This window comes from Ictidomys tridecemlineatus, chromosome 4 (assembly GCF_052094955.1).
Source record: "Ictidomys tridecemlineatus isolate mIctTri1 chromosome 4, mIctTri1.hap1, whole genome shotgun sequence".
NCBI classification, from domain to species: Eukaryota; Metazoa; Chordata; class Mammalia; order Rodentia; family Sciuridae; genus Ictidomys; species Ictidomys tridecemlineatus.
In genome coordinates, this window is record NC_135480.1 from 139,712,130 (window position 1) to 139,727,658 (window position 15,529).

Consider the following 15,529-nt stretch of genomic DNA (forward strand, 5'->3'; position numbering starts at 1 on the left):
AGGAAACATAAAATCTACAAGTTCAGAAAAAAAATCTCTGCTAAAAAAAAACTGATTAACATCTTCAAAGAAATAAGATCAGATATTACATGCACAAAACAAGAAGAGAATGCTATGCAAATCAGAGAAAAAGAGCTCTCCAGAAGCAAAAAATAGTATATATTATATTTTGGAATCCAGTAGAAGGTTGTAAGATAAATTAGAAATAATATCTTAGAAAAAGAAAGATGAAAGTCAAGAATAAAAAGATAAGAAAGTTAGGCTCAATCTCGGAGGTCTAACATTTAGAATAAAGTTCTAAAATTGATTTTTAAAGAAAATGGAGGTGGGGATGGGATTATGGCTCAGAGGTAGAGAGCTTGTTTACCATGCATGAGGCACTGGGTTCAATCCTCAGCACCACATAAAAACAAAATAAGGATATTGTGTCCATCTATAACTAAAAAATAAATACTTTTAAAAATTTTAAAAAAGAAAATGGAGGTATGAAATTATCTGAGATACAATATTGGTCTTCAAACTGAAAATTCTTACTGAATTCCCAGCACAATGAATTAAAAATAACCCAAATAAGCTATATGATTGTGAGATATTAAGTCCATAAATACAGAAAGAATCTAAAAACGGCCAGAAAAAGAAAATCAACCATAGACAAAAGACAGAAACCACAGTAGCACTGGGTTTTTCACCTACAGTTCTAGAGGCAGAAGAAAAATGCCTTCAAAATTCTGGAGAAGTTATTTTTAATGTAGGTAGGATTTATTGCCTGGTAAAATATCAGTCAAGTGTGGTAGCATGGAGACATGATTGGATATTCAAAGACTTGAAATCTTTACCTCCCATGAACACTTTCTTAGGAAGCTTCTAGAAGATGTGTTTTAGCAAAATGAGAGAGTGCCACAATAAAAAAAAAAAAAAAGGAATTCCTGAATTCAGGGAGAGGAGGGGTGTTGGTCCAAGGGCACAAAGCTTCACTCATGAAAGATGATTTGCTTCCAGAGATCTAATGTACAGAACAGTGGCTGCAGTTAGCAATACTATGCTATTGTATATTTCAAAATTGGCTATTATATATAATATATTAATTATATTAAAATTATATTATATATAATATATTTAATTATATTAAAAACTTTTACCACAAAAGAAAAAAAGGGAAGGGAAACAACTTTTGGAGGTGATGATATCTGTGTTTATGATCTTGACTATAATGGATTCATGGTTGTATGGTGTGTTCATCAAGTAATATTGTATATTAACTATGTACAGTTTTTATATGTCAAATTGTACATCCATCCAACCTCAATAAAGTAGTTAAATAAAAACTGAAGAGTAAAAATAAAATCCACCAAATTCTAGTAAGCAATGGAAACATTATACAGACACTGTCTTGGGGTCAAGCCTGGATGAGAAATTGTAGTTTCATATTGGACTGGAATGAGCTAAAAAGACTAGAAAATTCAGGAATATTCCCAAACTAGAGTCAAGGGACAGGACAGAGATAGCCCAAAGAGAAGGGAGGAAGGACGGAAGGACAGATGAATGGAAAAAAGGAGGAAGGAAGGAAGGGAAAGTGCTAGAGAACCTTAAAGCTACCCATGTTTGTTCCCATTGAGCTCAGTTCATTTAATAAACAGGATACACAGTTATTACTTATATAACAAAAAAGAAAATAAGAGTTTGGCTTCAAATCTCACTAGCCAAGCCATCTTAAATGCAGCTACTTTCCTTCTTCATGAGTTCTGTGTTTGGCCTTCCCAGGTCCCAGTTCCACCCTAGCTTTTCACAAGCTTTATAGAGAACTATTAATGACTATTTTGTAATTTTTCCATGTTTAAAGAAATCTGTCAGGAACAACATCAAATTATGGGCTATGTTTCCCAGGCTTTCTTCGGCTTCCAATTCTTGAAGAAAAGAATTGGAAGTTCTTGGTTCTCATAAGCCAAGTTTTATGAGCTGAAAAGCAATTCCAAACTCAAGATGACTATGAGTTTCAAGGCCAGTAGCAATGGCCTTTTAAAAGGTGGGGGCAGGGGGTGATTCTCACTTTTTTTCACCCTGTACTGTAGTGACTTCATATTTCTTTGGAACTGGTTGAATTCCTCCCTTATGCATCTGCCCAACTGATGAAGACCCCATAGAGCAAGTATGTTGGTTCTATTATGAGAAGAACAGTTTCAGATAGTTTGTCTCAGTTCATTGACCAAAGATCTTATTCTCTTGTCCTCTAACTGTAAAATAGGCTGATTCCTGAACTTTCTTGTCGTTTTAGTTCATTTCAGCCCCATTTGAAATTGTAACCTCTCATTCAGTTTGCAATACTGAAAGGGAAACATTCTTTTTAGGTTTGGCTTACTAAGAGTTTTTTCTTAATTTTGCGAGACATTTGCTAACATATACTTTATTTGAAGATTGTCAGTGCTGGCATAACTTATGGAGCAAATTGGCTGATGTAGATCTATGACTGTTTCTGGGGGAGAGAAGAAAAAGAGTAGAATTATTGGTTTTACTCATGAGAACTTCTTTTATACTCCTTTGCATTGCCACAGGAAAGCTTAAGCCAAGTGACAAGTTTTCTAATGAGCAAATCTCAACATTCTTAAACAGATGTCAACCTTACTCTCAGCTCATCCAGTTGTTAGTATATGAGCCTGTTCACAATCTGAAATATATATGTATACATGCAAATACCCATCAGGAATTCAGCCTATTTTGTACTCACTAACATCCAATACTTAAATCTCTGATGTAAGAACTAATATTTGCAAATCATTGCCTAAAGGATATATAGTCCTTGATACCCATCCCTCTAACAGAATAGTTTGATACAGCTGGGCCTTTTGATTCCATAGCTACTTGATAGTACAGATTTTGACAACACAGAAACTATCCGAATTAAGGTATTTGGGGATTCATTTTCTTAAATTTCACTGTAAGGAATGGACATGCTTTATTTTAACAAATGTGATGTTTTTAAGTCACACACACAAGGTAAATTTCATAGATGATTTAGTTCTCCGGATCAGGTACTAGACATTTAAAATCTAATTTTTGACAAACTCTAAAGAGTGTATCCAATCCCACACTCCCGTGGTATACATTGACTTTGTGATTTTATTTTATTTTTCCACTTTTTTTTCCTTCACTGAGATTTGATGATTCATTTTCTTTTGCTGTATACCATGCAATTTCAAGCTATCTCAAAACCGTTTTAGAACAATGAGGTATAAATAAATTTTGAGAATAAAGACTTGGTGTGGTTAACACAACTCATTAAGACAATGTGCCAGCAACTTCTTCCCAGTTTTCCTGGTGTTACATAGATGCAGGCTAACTATGTGAGACCCACAATTACACTGGATTTATAATTAAGCGAGTCAAGTGTATAAATGTTACCACTTGCTTCTGCTCTTTAAGGCTGGGATGATGCAAGACCAGGGGAACTGGTAGGGTGGCTAGGCTAGTCACTGTGTAAGGCATATAATATTGTCACTACCATGCAATCGACACCTTAGGTGGAAAACTATCAATGAGTCCAACAAACAGTGGTGTACAGACCAAGTGTGCTGAACAGCAGGAAGTAGTGGAAGAAGAAAATACACCTGAAGCTCTACTTCTCTGCTGCGGAAGCTGTTTCTGGTTGCTCAGTGTGGTCTGGTTCTGGGCACAGGGTTGGATAGAAAGAAAGGAGCCAAACTGCTTGAAATTGTGGAAGGAAGGACATTTTCAGAGTTTTCCATATGTGATTGGCACGAGACAAAGCTCATTGACTAAATAGCCCCAGAGTTCCCTCTAGTGGTGCTAATGCTCAAGTCATATCCTTGCGGGTCTTTCAACGTGGCAGCATCCTATTTTCCCTCCTCTTAAGCCTACCAAAATGTATGATATTCTTCTAAAGGTAATTTAAAATTTTAATTTCAAATTTCTTTGGGTATTTTTTTGAACAGACACATAGAGCTCTTACCATGTGCGAGGTACTGTTTTAAGAATCTCACAAATATTAACTTGCTGATTTATCATAACAATCCTATGAGGTAGATACTATCATTATTTTTCACAGATGGGGAAAGTGAGTCACAGAACTTTCCAAAGGTCATACAACTATTCCATATGGTCCTGAGAACAGCATTATGAATTGGAAGGAATAAGGGAATACAAATAAGCATTTAAATCTAAATTTGTCAATGTAAAATATGAGACCTAAAAGAGAGTAATGAAAAGCCCACCAGATTGAGGATTTGGAGACTTAGATTCAAACTCTCTTCTTGCCACAGTCCAGCTGTGTAGAGGAGGTGGTCACAAACTCCCTGGATTATGGAAAAAACTTTTTTTTTTTAAATGCTATAGTCCATCAAAGCCTTAACTGCCTAAGCTTTATAACTTTAAATCTGGCTTGGAAAGGATATTTCTATAAATAACCAAGCGTAATACCATACTCACACACAGGATACTTACAACTACTCTGGTGTAGACTTCTTCAGCAAAATCCATGCTCCGGAATCTCCGCTCCACAGGAAATGTGTAGTTGGTCAGCCACTCCAGAAGTGGCAGGTCTACATTACTTCCAGCAAAGAAATACTGAGGGGCATGAATGTGTGTATCCACTAGCCCAGGCATGAAGAACTCGCTGGAAATTAAGATGACAGGAAAGGCATTTAATAACATCTTTATTCACTTTGCATATCTTCAAAATCACATATTGTCTTGACAAAGATTTAATTGTTCATCCTACACAGGTTTATGGCTGATGCAATCTGACAACTGTGCATTGTCAGGAAATGAGAATCAAACTCTGCTGAGAGATATAGAGCTCCTAAGTTGAAAGGGTAAGTGCAAAGGTAACCAGAGATCACCAAGGGAAGGGAAAGCACAGCTCTGAGCACAAGCAAAGCAGTCGTAGCACAAAAAAGGAAGGAAGTTATAACCTAATTCAACTATTTAGTTCTCACAACTTGTGGTTGTAAGGCAGAGAGCTAAAAAAGGAGAGTAGATCTGTGAAACTTCTAGAGCCATGTTGAGGAATACACAGAAGTCACTGAAGGTGACTGAAGATGAGAAATATTGGCTGCAATTTTAGGTGCAATGTCATCTTGATCTTGGCTGGCTGCAAGAAATCTTGTCCTTGGCCATAACTTCAAGGGGCTGAGTTCAGAAAGGAAGCAACAGACTGGGGCTGGCTAGGGACAGGTGAATTTAGAAGACAGAAGTTTGAGTGGGTCATTGATCTGAATGGCTAAGTGAAGAGGGGGCTGTGACTATCATTCCCTAGATTTTTTCTGTTTACTGCTGCTGTTACCCTCATCCACCAATTACTATTCACATTTCTATTCATTATTATACTAGAAAGTCTTGGAAAGATATGAAGAGTTTTCAGAAGACCTATCTGCAGAACAAAGGCAGCCCAGTGCCGGCAGACACTCAAAGCTCTGCTAAAGAGCTAATCCAGTTCACTGGTGTCTATTAAGTGTCTAAATTTACCAAACAGATATCTGTTAAAAGTTGATATGCAGTACCACTGCTACCACCCTAACCAAATGTCAAATCACATAAGGAATTTGAACTTAAAACTTGACATTGCAAAGAATCTCATTTCCAAATCGAATGCATAGATACACTCAGATGGAAGACAAAGGATCCAGAAGTTGCTGTAAAGGTCTTATTTTAAAAGGGGAGCTAGAAATGGTGATGAAGATGGCAGTGGTGACAGCAGTTAGTATTTCCTGCATATGTATATGCACTGGGAACTGGAAACAGCATTGTGGGATGCAGGCTAGGTGTAAAAAAAAAAAAGAAGAAGAAGAAGAAGGGTTAGGTATGTACATTCTACTCTCAAGACTGTCTGGATCTGAAGGCAGGCCGTACTGTCACCCTGCAGTGGGATGCCTGACATGTTATTTAACTTCCCTGCATCTGTTTTGCCTTCCATAAAATGAGGACAGGAGCAGCACGTAGCATTGTTGTGAGGACTAATACCTGTGGGTAAGAGCAAAATCTAGATGATGGACAGCATCAATAAATGTTAATAATGACGATGATGTAACCTCACCACAAACACCAGGAGTATGAAAATAATACCCTCATTTACACTAGGGTAAATGTAAGCTCAGGAAATTTAAGGAGATTGGAAAAAGTAATCCTTCACTATTCAGCTTTGGAATAGAGACTCAGGTTCAGCTTCGGGAATTTTGAATCTCTTATTTTTCTGAAGCCTCCTTGCTCTTGGCCACTATACCCCATGTGACAGAATTGTTAGCTCCCTAACAATGGAAATAGAGAACAGTGATTACTTGCAAGTGAGGCCAGAGGGCAGCACTAAGTGAGTCTATAGTGTGCAGAGCTCTGGGGGGTGGGGCGTGGGGGGGTTAATTCCTCTCAGGTGTCAGTCACTGACCTCTCCAGGTCTGTCACTCCTCAAGGCTGTTGCTTCTTCCATGACCACAAAGTGGAAGAGCAGGGTAACTTCTTCCTACAGTGAGATGGTTCAATCTAATGGTATTTCCCAAGAATGTTTAAGAAGCTCTGATAAGCCTTGAGGGAAGTCCAAAGAGATTTAAGGCATTTTCTTGTCCTCAAAGATTTATATAATCTTATGTAATCCAGTTGGGGATTTTAGGGGTGGTGTGTGTGTGTGTGTGTGTGTGTGTGTGTTTGTGTGTGTGTGTGTGTGTGTGTCTGTGTGTGTGTGAAAGAGAGAGTGAGGAGGGGAAAATAGAGAGATAGATTGCTCAAACATTAAGTTGTCCTAGTGAGCAATTTCACTCCTAGATATCTACTCAAATGAAACAAAAGATAAGCTTACAAAACAGATTGTACAAAAATGTTTGCAGCAGTTTTATTCATATTAGTCCAAATTGGAAACTACAGCAAAAATAAAACCACCATAGGAAAAATGGGTAAACAAAGTCAGTACCATGGAACTCTTCCGCATTAAAAAAAAAAATCAACACCCTTAACTACAATGATACAGATAGATCTCAAAAACATGATTTTGAATGGTAGAATCCAGACACAAAAGAGGATATATTGAGTCATTCTATGTAAATGATGTTCAAAAACAGGCCAAAGTAACCTATATAATGGAAATCAAACAGTGGCTGCCTATGAGAGGTTGGAGAGTGACTGACTTGCAACGGGCTTGAGGGAACTTTCTAGAATAAGAGCAAAATAAGCCAATCCCATAAAACCAAAGGCCAAATATTTTCTCTAATATGCGGATAGTAATTCACAATAAGGCAGGAGTGGGGGGCACTAGAGAAGAATAGTGTTACCTTTGACTAGGTAAAGGGAAGTGATGGGAGGGAAGGGGAGGGAATGTGGGGATAGGAAAGATAGTACAACGAAACAGACATTATTACTGTATGTATATATGTGACTGCATGATCAATAAGATTCTACAACATGTACACTCAGAAAAATGAAATTATATCCTATCTATGTATATCAAAGTGCATAAATGTATTCTACTGTCATGTACAACTAATTAAAATAAATTAAAACAATTTTTTAAAAGAATGTCATATCTTGATTGGCATATTGGTTACAAGGGCACATATATTTGTCAAAACATCAAATTCTATACCTGATATCTATGCATTTCAGTATATACATTTTTTTTCTTTAAAAATATTTTTTAACTGTAAGGTCTTGAGTATTCAATTTACTGAATTATCATGCATCTGTTGGCCAAGATAGAAGGGATCACAGGGATTTGTTTCTTTTTGTTGTTGCTTTCTTTGGCAGATTGTGATAGGCAGGGTTTGCAATGATGAAACAGGAGGTGGTAGGCAGGGTTTGGGGAGAGTCCTGCAGCTTCCCAAGCATGAAGTTTCTGAATAGATTGTGTTGATGGGAACAGAAAGGAAAAGGATAATTATTAGAGAAAGAACCTGATCTTTTATTAGCTCTAGCATACAGAATGGGTGCATTGCATGGGGTGGCCTTGCTTTATTAAATGAACTTTCATAAGAACTCACTTACTTTGCAAGATCAGCATTAATCCATTGCAAGGGAGGTCATGACCCCCAAACCTCCCAGGAGGCCCACCTCTTAGTAGTTCCACCACCTCTCAACATTGCCATACTGGAGACCAGGCTTCCAGCACATGAATTTTTGGAGGACACACTCAGAACATACAGAGCAAGAGCACATGAACTCCAAGAAGTTACTGGAGATATGAGAGCGGAGATCATGTGAGTTAAAAATGGGATTCAAACTTGAGAGTCTTCTTTTATCAGTTAGTGGGGCCAGAAATTTTTGTGAAAGTAAAAAAAAAAAATCAAACCTTGAACAGTAGCCTCCACCTAAGGAGGAAGATGGAGGAAGAGAAAAGGTCATGATCCATCTTGGCAGAGATGTTGTCAGGATAAAAGGGACCCAGGACACAGAGGTGTCAGGAAGAGTAATGAAGTGGGAGTTGCAAAAAGAGGCAGGACAGTGACCCACGACAGAAACAGCAAGGGTCAAAGATACGTAGCTTCAAGAAAGATCCTGAGACCACTCCCCATCCAATGATTGGGGGGGATACCAAATTTCAGAGGAATAGAGTCCTTCTTTTTTTTTTTTTTTTTCAGAGTAGAAATTAGAAGTTTATTAAAGGACAGCAGAAAAGACTTCTCCTGGAGGAAGAAGGGGACCCAAGAGGTGGAATCCTAGAGTCCTTCTTTTAAAAAGTACTCACCCACTGATTCTCTAACACGTTTTAGTTACTGTCCTAGGTGCCGAAGATAGCATTAGTGTTAGAGAATGTATAAAACAGATGGAGAGCCCTTTTACCGATGTTTGGTAGTGAAGGGCAGGATGGGGGAAAATGCAGAAACCATGTTCATGAAGAGCAGAAATGCAAGAGTGAGGGAATAATTCAAGGCATAACAATCTTCAGAACCAACAGAAGAGCAGGAACTTATTGTATCTAAAATATGACTTTCACCCAGAAAAGTTACAAGCCTTTTAAGAAAATAGGAAGCCCTGTGAAATGCTCCTTAATACAAAGATTGGCATAGTCAAGGTTGAAGTATGGGCTTTATTACAGATATCGACGTGCCTGTGTGAAATGTGAGAGAGGTGCCTGTGAGATATGAGTCATCGAGCCTGCCCACTCATTTGACAGAACAAAGGAAGCTGGGAATGGCAAGCTTATTTACAGACTTGTAAAAGGGTAGCCCAGTCAGGACTGGAACTCAGTTCTGCACTTATGACATCACTGACAGCTGAATGATAGCACCAAGCCAAGTTACAAGCAAAGCAGAGAGGAGGCTGAAGGCCACAATAGGAGGGGAAATGGCTGTCCTTCCTCCCTCTGCTCTTCAGCTTTTCTCTTTCTACTTAATTATTGCAATAATTCCCTTAAGAAAGCATATCAATTTCACCAAAATAAAAACCATCAGCTTCATATTCCAAACCTGTAGTGTTGGCTAAGATATCTTATAACCCAAGGAAAAATAATAATATACACCCATATGTACACTTATAAGAACATCCCCCATCTTTTATTTATTTACTTTTCTATCTATCTATCTGTCTATCTATCTATCTATCTATCTATCTATCTATCTATCTATCTATCTATTTATTATATGGTGCTGAGGATCGAACCCAGTGACTCACATGTGTTAGGCGAGCACTCTATCACTGAGCCACAATCCCAGCCCTCCACCCATCTTTTAACCAAATGGAAAACAATATCAGAAGATCTACAATCAAACCACAGTACTATAGCTACAGGCCTGCATTGCCCAATTTCTTTGCATACCATTAACACCCTCATTCACTTGCCCTGCCAGGGATGTGGGGATGCAATGCAAGTTTGGAAACTCTGGACTGTCTAAAAGAACAATTCCATTGTACAAGAAAACTCAAGGTTACAAGCTATCAAAAAACACCTTGTCTTTATTTTGTAAATGAAATTTTTTAATTTTGTTCATCATAAATTTTCATTTTTTTAAAAAAAAGATTGCAATAAAGTATTATTTATCTTGATTACTAAAGTGTTTGCTCTCCCCATGATCTTTCAATTTTGTGATGAAGGTAAACACTTCACACCCCTCACCCTAATTCCAGCCCTGTGAACTTTCCTATATATGGTTTATGACCACAATTTGACCTACTCCTACAAAGTGCTGCTTAGGCTTACAATTTCAGTTGTGATTTTCTTTTTATAAAAATCCACATTATACCAAGATATACCTGTAGATACACTATTAGGACCAAGCTATTAAAAAAAGAATATCAGAGACATTATTTTCTATGATATTTTAATGACTTGGAGCAATTCTACCATATGTAACTTGTGTGTATGATAATGAGTTATTTTGCATTTTAAGTATAATTTTTCTTTAAATATTTCAGTCTCCCATTGAAATTTAAATTATGTCTTGCCTTACCACTCCTCTGTGTGTAATGCCTATAGGGTCCTCAGAATCTGAATTTTTAACGAATTTAACTCCAAAGCAATCTCATAAAGAGAGACAAAAGCATTTGAAGATCCACAGGTAGGTAGACCCCACCACCCCATCCTCTTGTCTCCCCTACACCTCCACTTTGTCAATTTCCTAGCCTTCCACAAACCCCTGTCACAAAGGCAGACAGCCTTTGTTTCTCAAAACAGATGCTTAAGAAAATCCAGCAAGCAGAATAATCAGTAAGAGCAGAAGTTGCTGTATTAATGTCCCTGCTTATTCCTCACATCCTTTCAAGTTACCAAGAAGTAGAAGGAAAGGGGAGGAGGGAGGAGATGCGAACACAACTGCAAGGGCCACGAAACTGTATGAACAGTCGCCCAGTCTCTGGCCTTGCAGCAGAGATGAGCTTAATAGCTGAGATGACAGCTGCAAAGCTGTAGCATGAAGATTCACTCTACCTTCTTCTTGCTACATTAGCCTGAAGTCAATTTCTAAGCGTTGAAAGTACCTTCACAATGAAAGTGCTACCATTCTTATTGACCTTGGAAACACAATTGGTCTGAAACAAGATACAATTTTTGAGCTTAAAATAAGTATTCCCATTTCTATAAAACAAATCAACCAGGCTGTGAAGACAGTGGGCCCACCACAGGAAACACAGCTTATACAAATATTAAAAATCACCTAAATTTCAGCTCAAATGCACTTCTGGGCATTGGTCTTCTCTAACCATGCTGTCAGAGTGACTGCATCTCAAACTCTACTCTCCAATAGTTTATCTGTCATTTCCCTCCTCCCCCCATTTACTTCCTTGACAGGAGACCTGACAATCTGCTATTGTCATGCTTAAGTATCTCTTTACATGAGGCTGTAAACCCCCACTGAGATGTGGAAGATAGTGCTACAACAAATATTCCCAGAGGAAACAGATGGAAAATGGCAACTTCTGGTTCTCAAAGTTCCTGTCCTCCATCTTCCTATTCTCCGTGTAATTCCTCCTTTCCATCTCCCCCATTATATGACTAATTAATTAATTTTAAAAGCCTCTCTCTCAAGGCAGGTTTCCCGTCATTTCAGCCTAGTCCATGGCACCCGGTGAAAGGGAGAAGTCGGGGGTGACTCACTGGTGGCTCAGCTCTCTTACTTCACAAGGCTTGAAGCACCATTCTTTGGCCAGTTTTTCTTGTTGAGATGCTTCTTCTAAAAACACTATCTTTAAAAGAAAGAGAGAAAAAAGATTACATATTTATAAATCACAGGCATTCGTCGTCATTAAATATACAAATCTTTTTAAAGGAGACCAGACTGTCACTGAGTTGATTTTAAGATACTGAATTGGACAGAGTTGAGAGGCAAAAAAAGAGAAGGGTTTGTCTTGGGTCAGCTATAGATGGAAACTGTGTGAAATTTCTCCTGTTCTGTTACTTCTCACTTTATTGAGATACCCTTTTTAAAAATGAAAATCTGATCAGAAAAGAAAATGGAAGTATAATTCATACAATTATTAAAAATTAATTTAATTTAAAATATATTAGAACATATAAGTATTTAAAAAGGAGAAATCAACAAACATCAAAGCAGATATGTAATTAATCAAAAAACAACAAAAGCAGAATTTATCAATACATCTCAAAAGTAATTCACTGCAAAATCCATAAATAAATAAATATAGATAAAATTTGTGAGGCACTATATTAAGACATCTGAAAGAATTTGAAATAAATGGTCTTTGAGAAAAACATACATGATCAAAGTTCATTCTGAAGAGAGGAAAACCAAATGAACCAATAACTCCAAAAGAAACTGAGAGTTATTAACCCTTTAGGATTGCACACAGTTTAAAACAATGGTAACTAGTAGAAATATAATGTCTGGTAAACAGATATGCAATGTAAAATTTTTTGCTAATAAGATGAAGTGTTAAAAAAGCACAGGTGAATTTAATTTCAATACTATTTTATGACAATGTATATAAAAGATTATAATTTCAACAAAAGAAAAATTAGATTAAAAATAAAAATTGATTTTTATTCCCTTTCCTTTAAAATTATTTAATTTTTATTAAATTGTTATTTAAAAAATAATTTTATTATTTATCAGAATGTTTCTTTAAAATTAAAGTACATTTCAATCTCTTCCTAAAGTTTTATCCAAAATACTTCTGAATATTTTGATGGCATATAATATACAAACAATAGACTTATATACCCAGGTTGTTCCAAACACAATTTACAAGTTTTTCAAAACTATAATGAGTATTTGCTTTTAAATGTAAATTTAAATTAATTAAAATTAGAGTAAAGATAAAATTTTAAAATTTAGTTCCTAAGTCTCACTATCCACTTTTCAAGTGTTTAAAATACAGATATGGCTAGAGGCTACTGTATTAGATAATGTAAGTTCAGAGAGTTTCATAGCAAAGGGATGAACTTCTTTACTAGGCAAAGAGCTCCAAAATATGGAGGAAAACAAAAACCTCTCTATTTCTACAAGCTAAAATAACCCTCCTACCAAAACTTACCAAAGATTACACACATGCATAAACACAGATATGCAAAAACAGCGAAAGACAAGCCAAGGTCTTTGTTATTTAATGATACAGATGCAAAGAAACAGTCCCGATGTCATACTGGCAGTAAAAAGCAAAACTACATTAAAATAATAATTCAGCATGTCTGCAGCATGTCAGCCTCCATTATTCTGACAAAGTGAGAAACATTTATCAACTTGGGCAAATGGCCAACTCTTCAAAGACTGCTGGAATAAAGCCACTTCTCTCCCTTTCTGTTTTCCTCAGTCAACACCAAAATTGGAATGCACTGGCTCCTCCCATTCACACCAGGGATCTTGATTTGTATCATTATCTTCATCTAGCAAAGCTCAGATTTTGCTTAGCAAAATCTCCACTGTGATCTCTTGTTACTGTGTCCTTCCCCTATAAGCAGCAAGCTCTCCTATGTCTTCAATATCAGCTCTGTTCCTCTAAATTAATGAAGGGCACTCCCTCCTGATAATGTGGTTTTTCAAAGGACAGATGCTCATAATGAAAGGGTAAAGTTTCTAAGCTGCAAGGCCTGAGTTGAAAAGTAAAGGACCAGGTATTGTTAAGTTCCTCTGCCACACCCAGAACCTAAAATTCCTGAGGCAGTTAAGACAACGCCCTACTGGCCATTTAGCCTAGGGCCCTGTGCAGCTTGTCTCGTAGGCATACAGGGCCCGAACCAATCAGTTTGAATGTGTACCCCGCTTAGGAGTGACCAATCACCCCCGCCCGACCTGTTCCCGCCAATGAATGTGCTAATCATGTATGAGAGTTGTTGTTCAATTTTCCCCCGCCTCATGCTGATTTGTTCTGATGTATACAAAGCCCTCACCCTCCCCAAAAAGTGTACTTAAGCACTGCTTAGCCTCTGCTCTGGGCTCTGGGCTGCTCTCTCTTCTTGAGTGAGCCTGGAGCCTCAGTGCGCTGAGTTGGATCCTCAATAAATCCCCTTCTGCAATTGCATGAGTCAGTCTCTTGGTGGTCTCTTCCTCTGACTTTTCGCTGGACCCTTACATTACCTCAGGGTCAAGCAATGAGTTTGGAACTGTCTGTCCCCCACGGCCATTTCCAAACCATTTCCTCCACCTTAAATCTGAATCCAGAAGACTTTCCCCTTTTTGTTTCAAGGGTATCTTCCTCTCTCTGAGGTCCTCTTTTTCCAGCCTTTCCCTCTTTCTTCAAATTCACTAATGTCTGCCTCCGGCTTCCCCTCCACTCCACACCCTCTTCCATTCTTTATGGTTCCAACCTTTCTGACGACCATGGTCACCATGAGCTCATCTTCAGTAATTTGTTCTGCTTCAGCTTCAGCCACAAAATCCATGACCATCCCTTGGACGTGTTCATGACCTGTAACTGCTCCAACTATAAAGTCGCCAGATATTGTAGGTGACCATTTTGCTTTTTCCCCTGTGCCACTTCAACTATTACAAACAATATTTTATCTTCAAGAGTTTTCCCTTTACTTTCTCTTCTACTTTTCCCCAGCCTGTTAGCCATCTTCTTTCACCATTGTGAAAGAATTGTCCAGGTTAGATCCCACCATTTATTATTTCGTATTTCCTTTGTCTTTTAGTGCGAGCACATCTTGGTTGGTAAAATTCCAACACTGATGAAACTAAACTTTCCCTTTCTCTAGGCTGTACCTGAGGAGTAGAACAGTGCTGAGGCCAGGCATAGATGGACTGTCCCTATGTCATGGACTCAAAGTGTTCCCACCAACACCTGTTTCTGGTACACTGTGGTTTTTACTGTCAATCAAACTGATAGGTGACCTAACTGCTTTTCAACTGACAAATCATTAAAGTTTTTTTAAATATATTTATTTTTTAGTTGTAGTTGGACACAATACCTTTATTTTATTTGCTTATTTTTATGTGGTGCTGAGGATTGAGCCCAGGGCCTCGCACAGGCTAGGCAAGCCCTCTACTGCTGAGCCACAACCCGGCCCAGATCAGATTTTTTTAGGTGATACATTAATATACAATTTTTATCAAATAATTAGGAAGGAGTTCAAAGAATTCATCAAATTTTGCTATGATAAAACTTCTAGCATTCCCATCTACTTGATTTATGTAAAAATGTTTCTTAGCATTCATGTCTATAAAACTGGGAAATAAAAAAATAATACTATCTCTATTTTATTCTACCAAGAAGTAATAGTCATAGGTATATTATCTAGTTAGTAGAAAAAACAGCCTTTTTATTTTATCTGTAACAAATTACCTTTTGAAATTTGTAATATACATTTTTAAATTTCTCTGTGATCCCAGCAAATTTTAGACATTTAAATTTATGCACATTAATTTTATTTCAATGATTGATCAATAAGAGACTTTCAAGTGTAAAAGTATATTGCCTTAGCTAAAAACTAGAATACAATTAGTAGTTCAAAAGGAAATATATAAGATTTCAGATCAATAAAAACTGAGCTAATTCATGATTTTTAAAAAATATATATATTAAGATGGATATCAAATCATTATATATTGATTCTTACCAAAATATTTTAAGTAATACCTTGGCTGAATTTTAATATGTGTATGTTTAGAATTTTCTAGAAATTATGGACTTTACATATTTAATAAAA

At 37.1% G+C, this 15,529-nt stretch overlaps 1 protein-coding gene across 5 annotated transcripts in view; it reads right to left on the reverse strand.

Annotated features, from left to right (window-relative positions):
• The window catches only part of Gda (guanine deaminase), a 114,179-nt gene that overhangs the window by 58,982 nt on the left and 39,668 nt on the right, over window positions 1-15,529 (reverse strand). For 3 of the 5 annotated variants that reach the window (XM_078047499.1, XM_078047500.1, XM_078047502.1), the window contains exons 2-3: window positions 11,522-11,610; window positions 4,456-4,627 (exon numbers count right to left, since the gene is read on the reverse strand). In XM_078047499.1, the coding sequence (XP_077903625.1) occupies window positions 4,456-4,627; window positions 11,522-11,610 (261 nt within the window). Of the gene's footprint in view, window positions 1-4,455; window positions 4,628-11,521; window positions 11,611-15,529 lie in introns of those variants that run through there. The other 2 variants (XM_078047501.1, XM_078047503.1) reach the window with 2 other exon arrangements.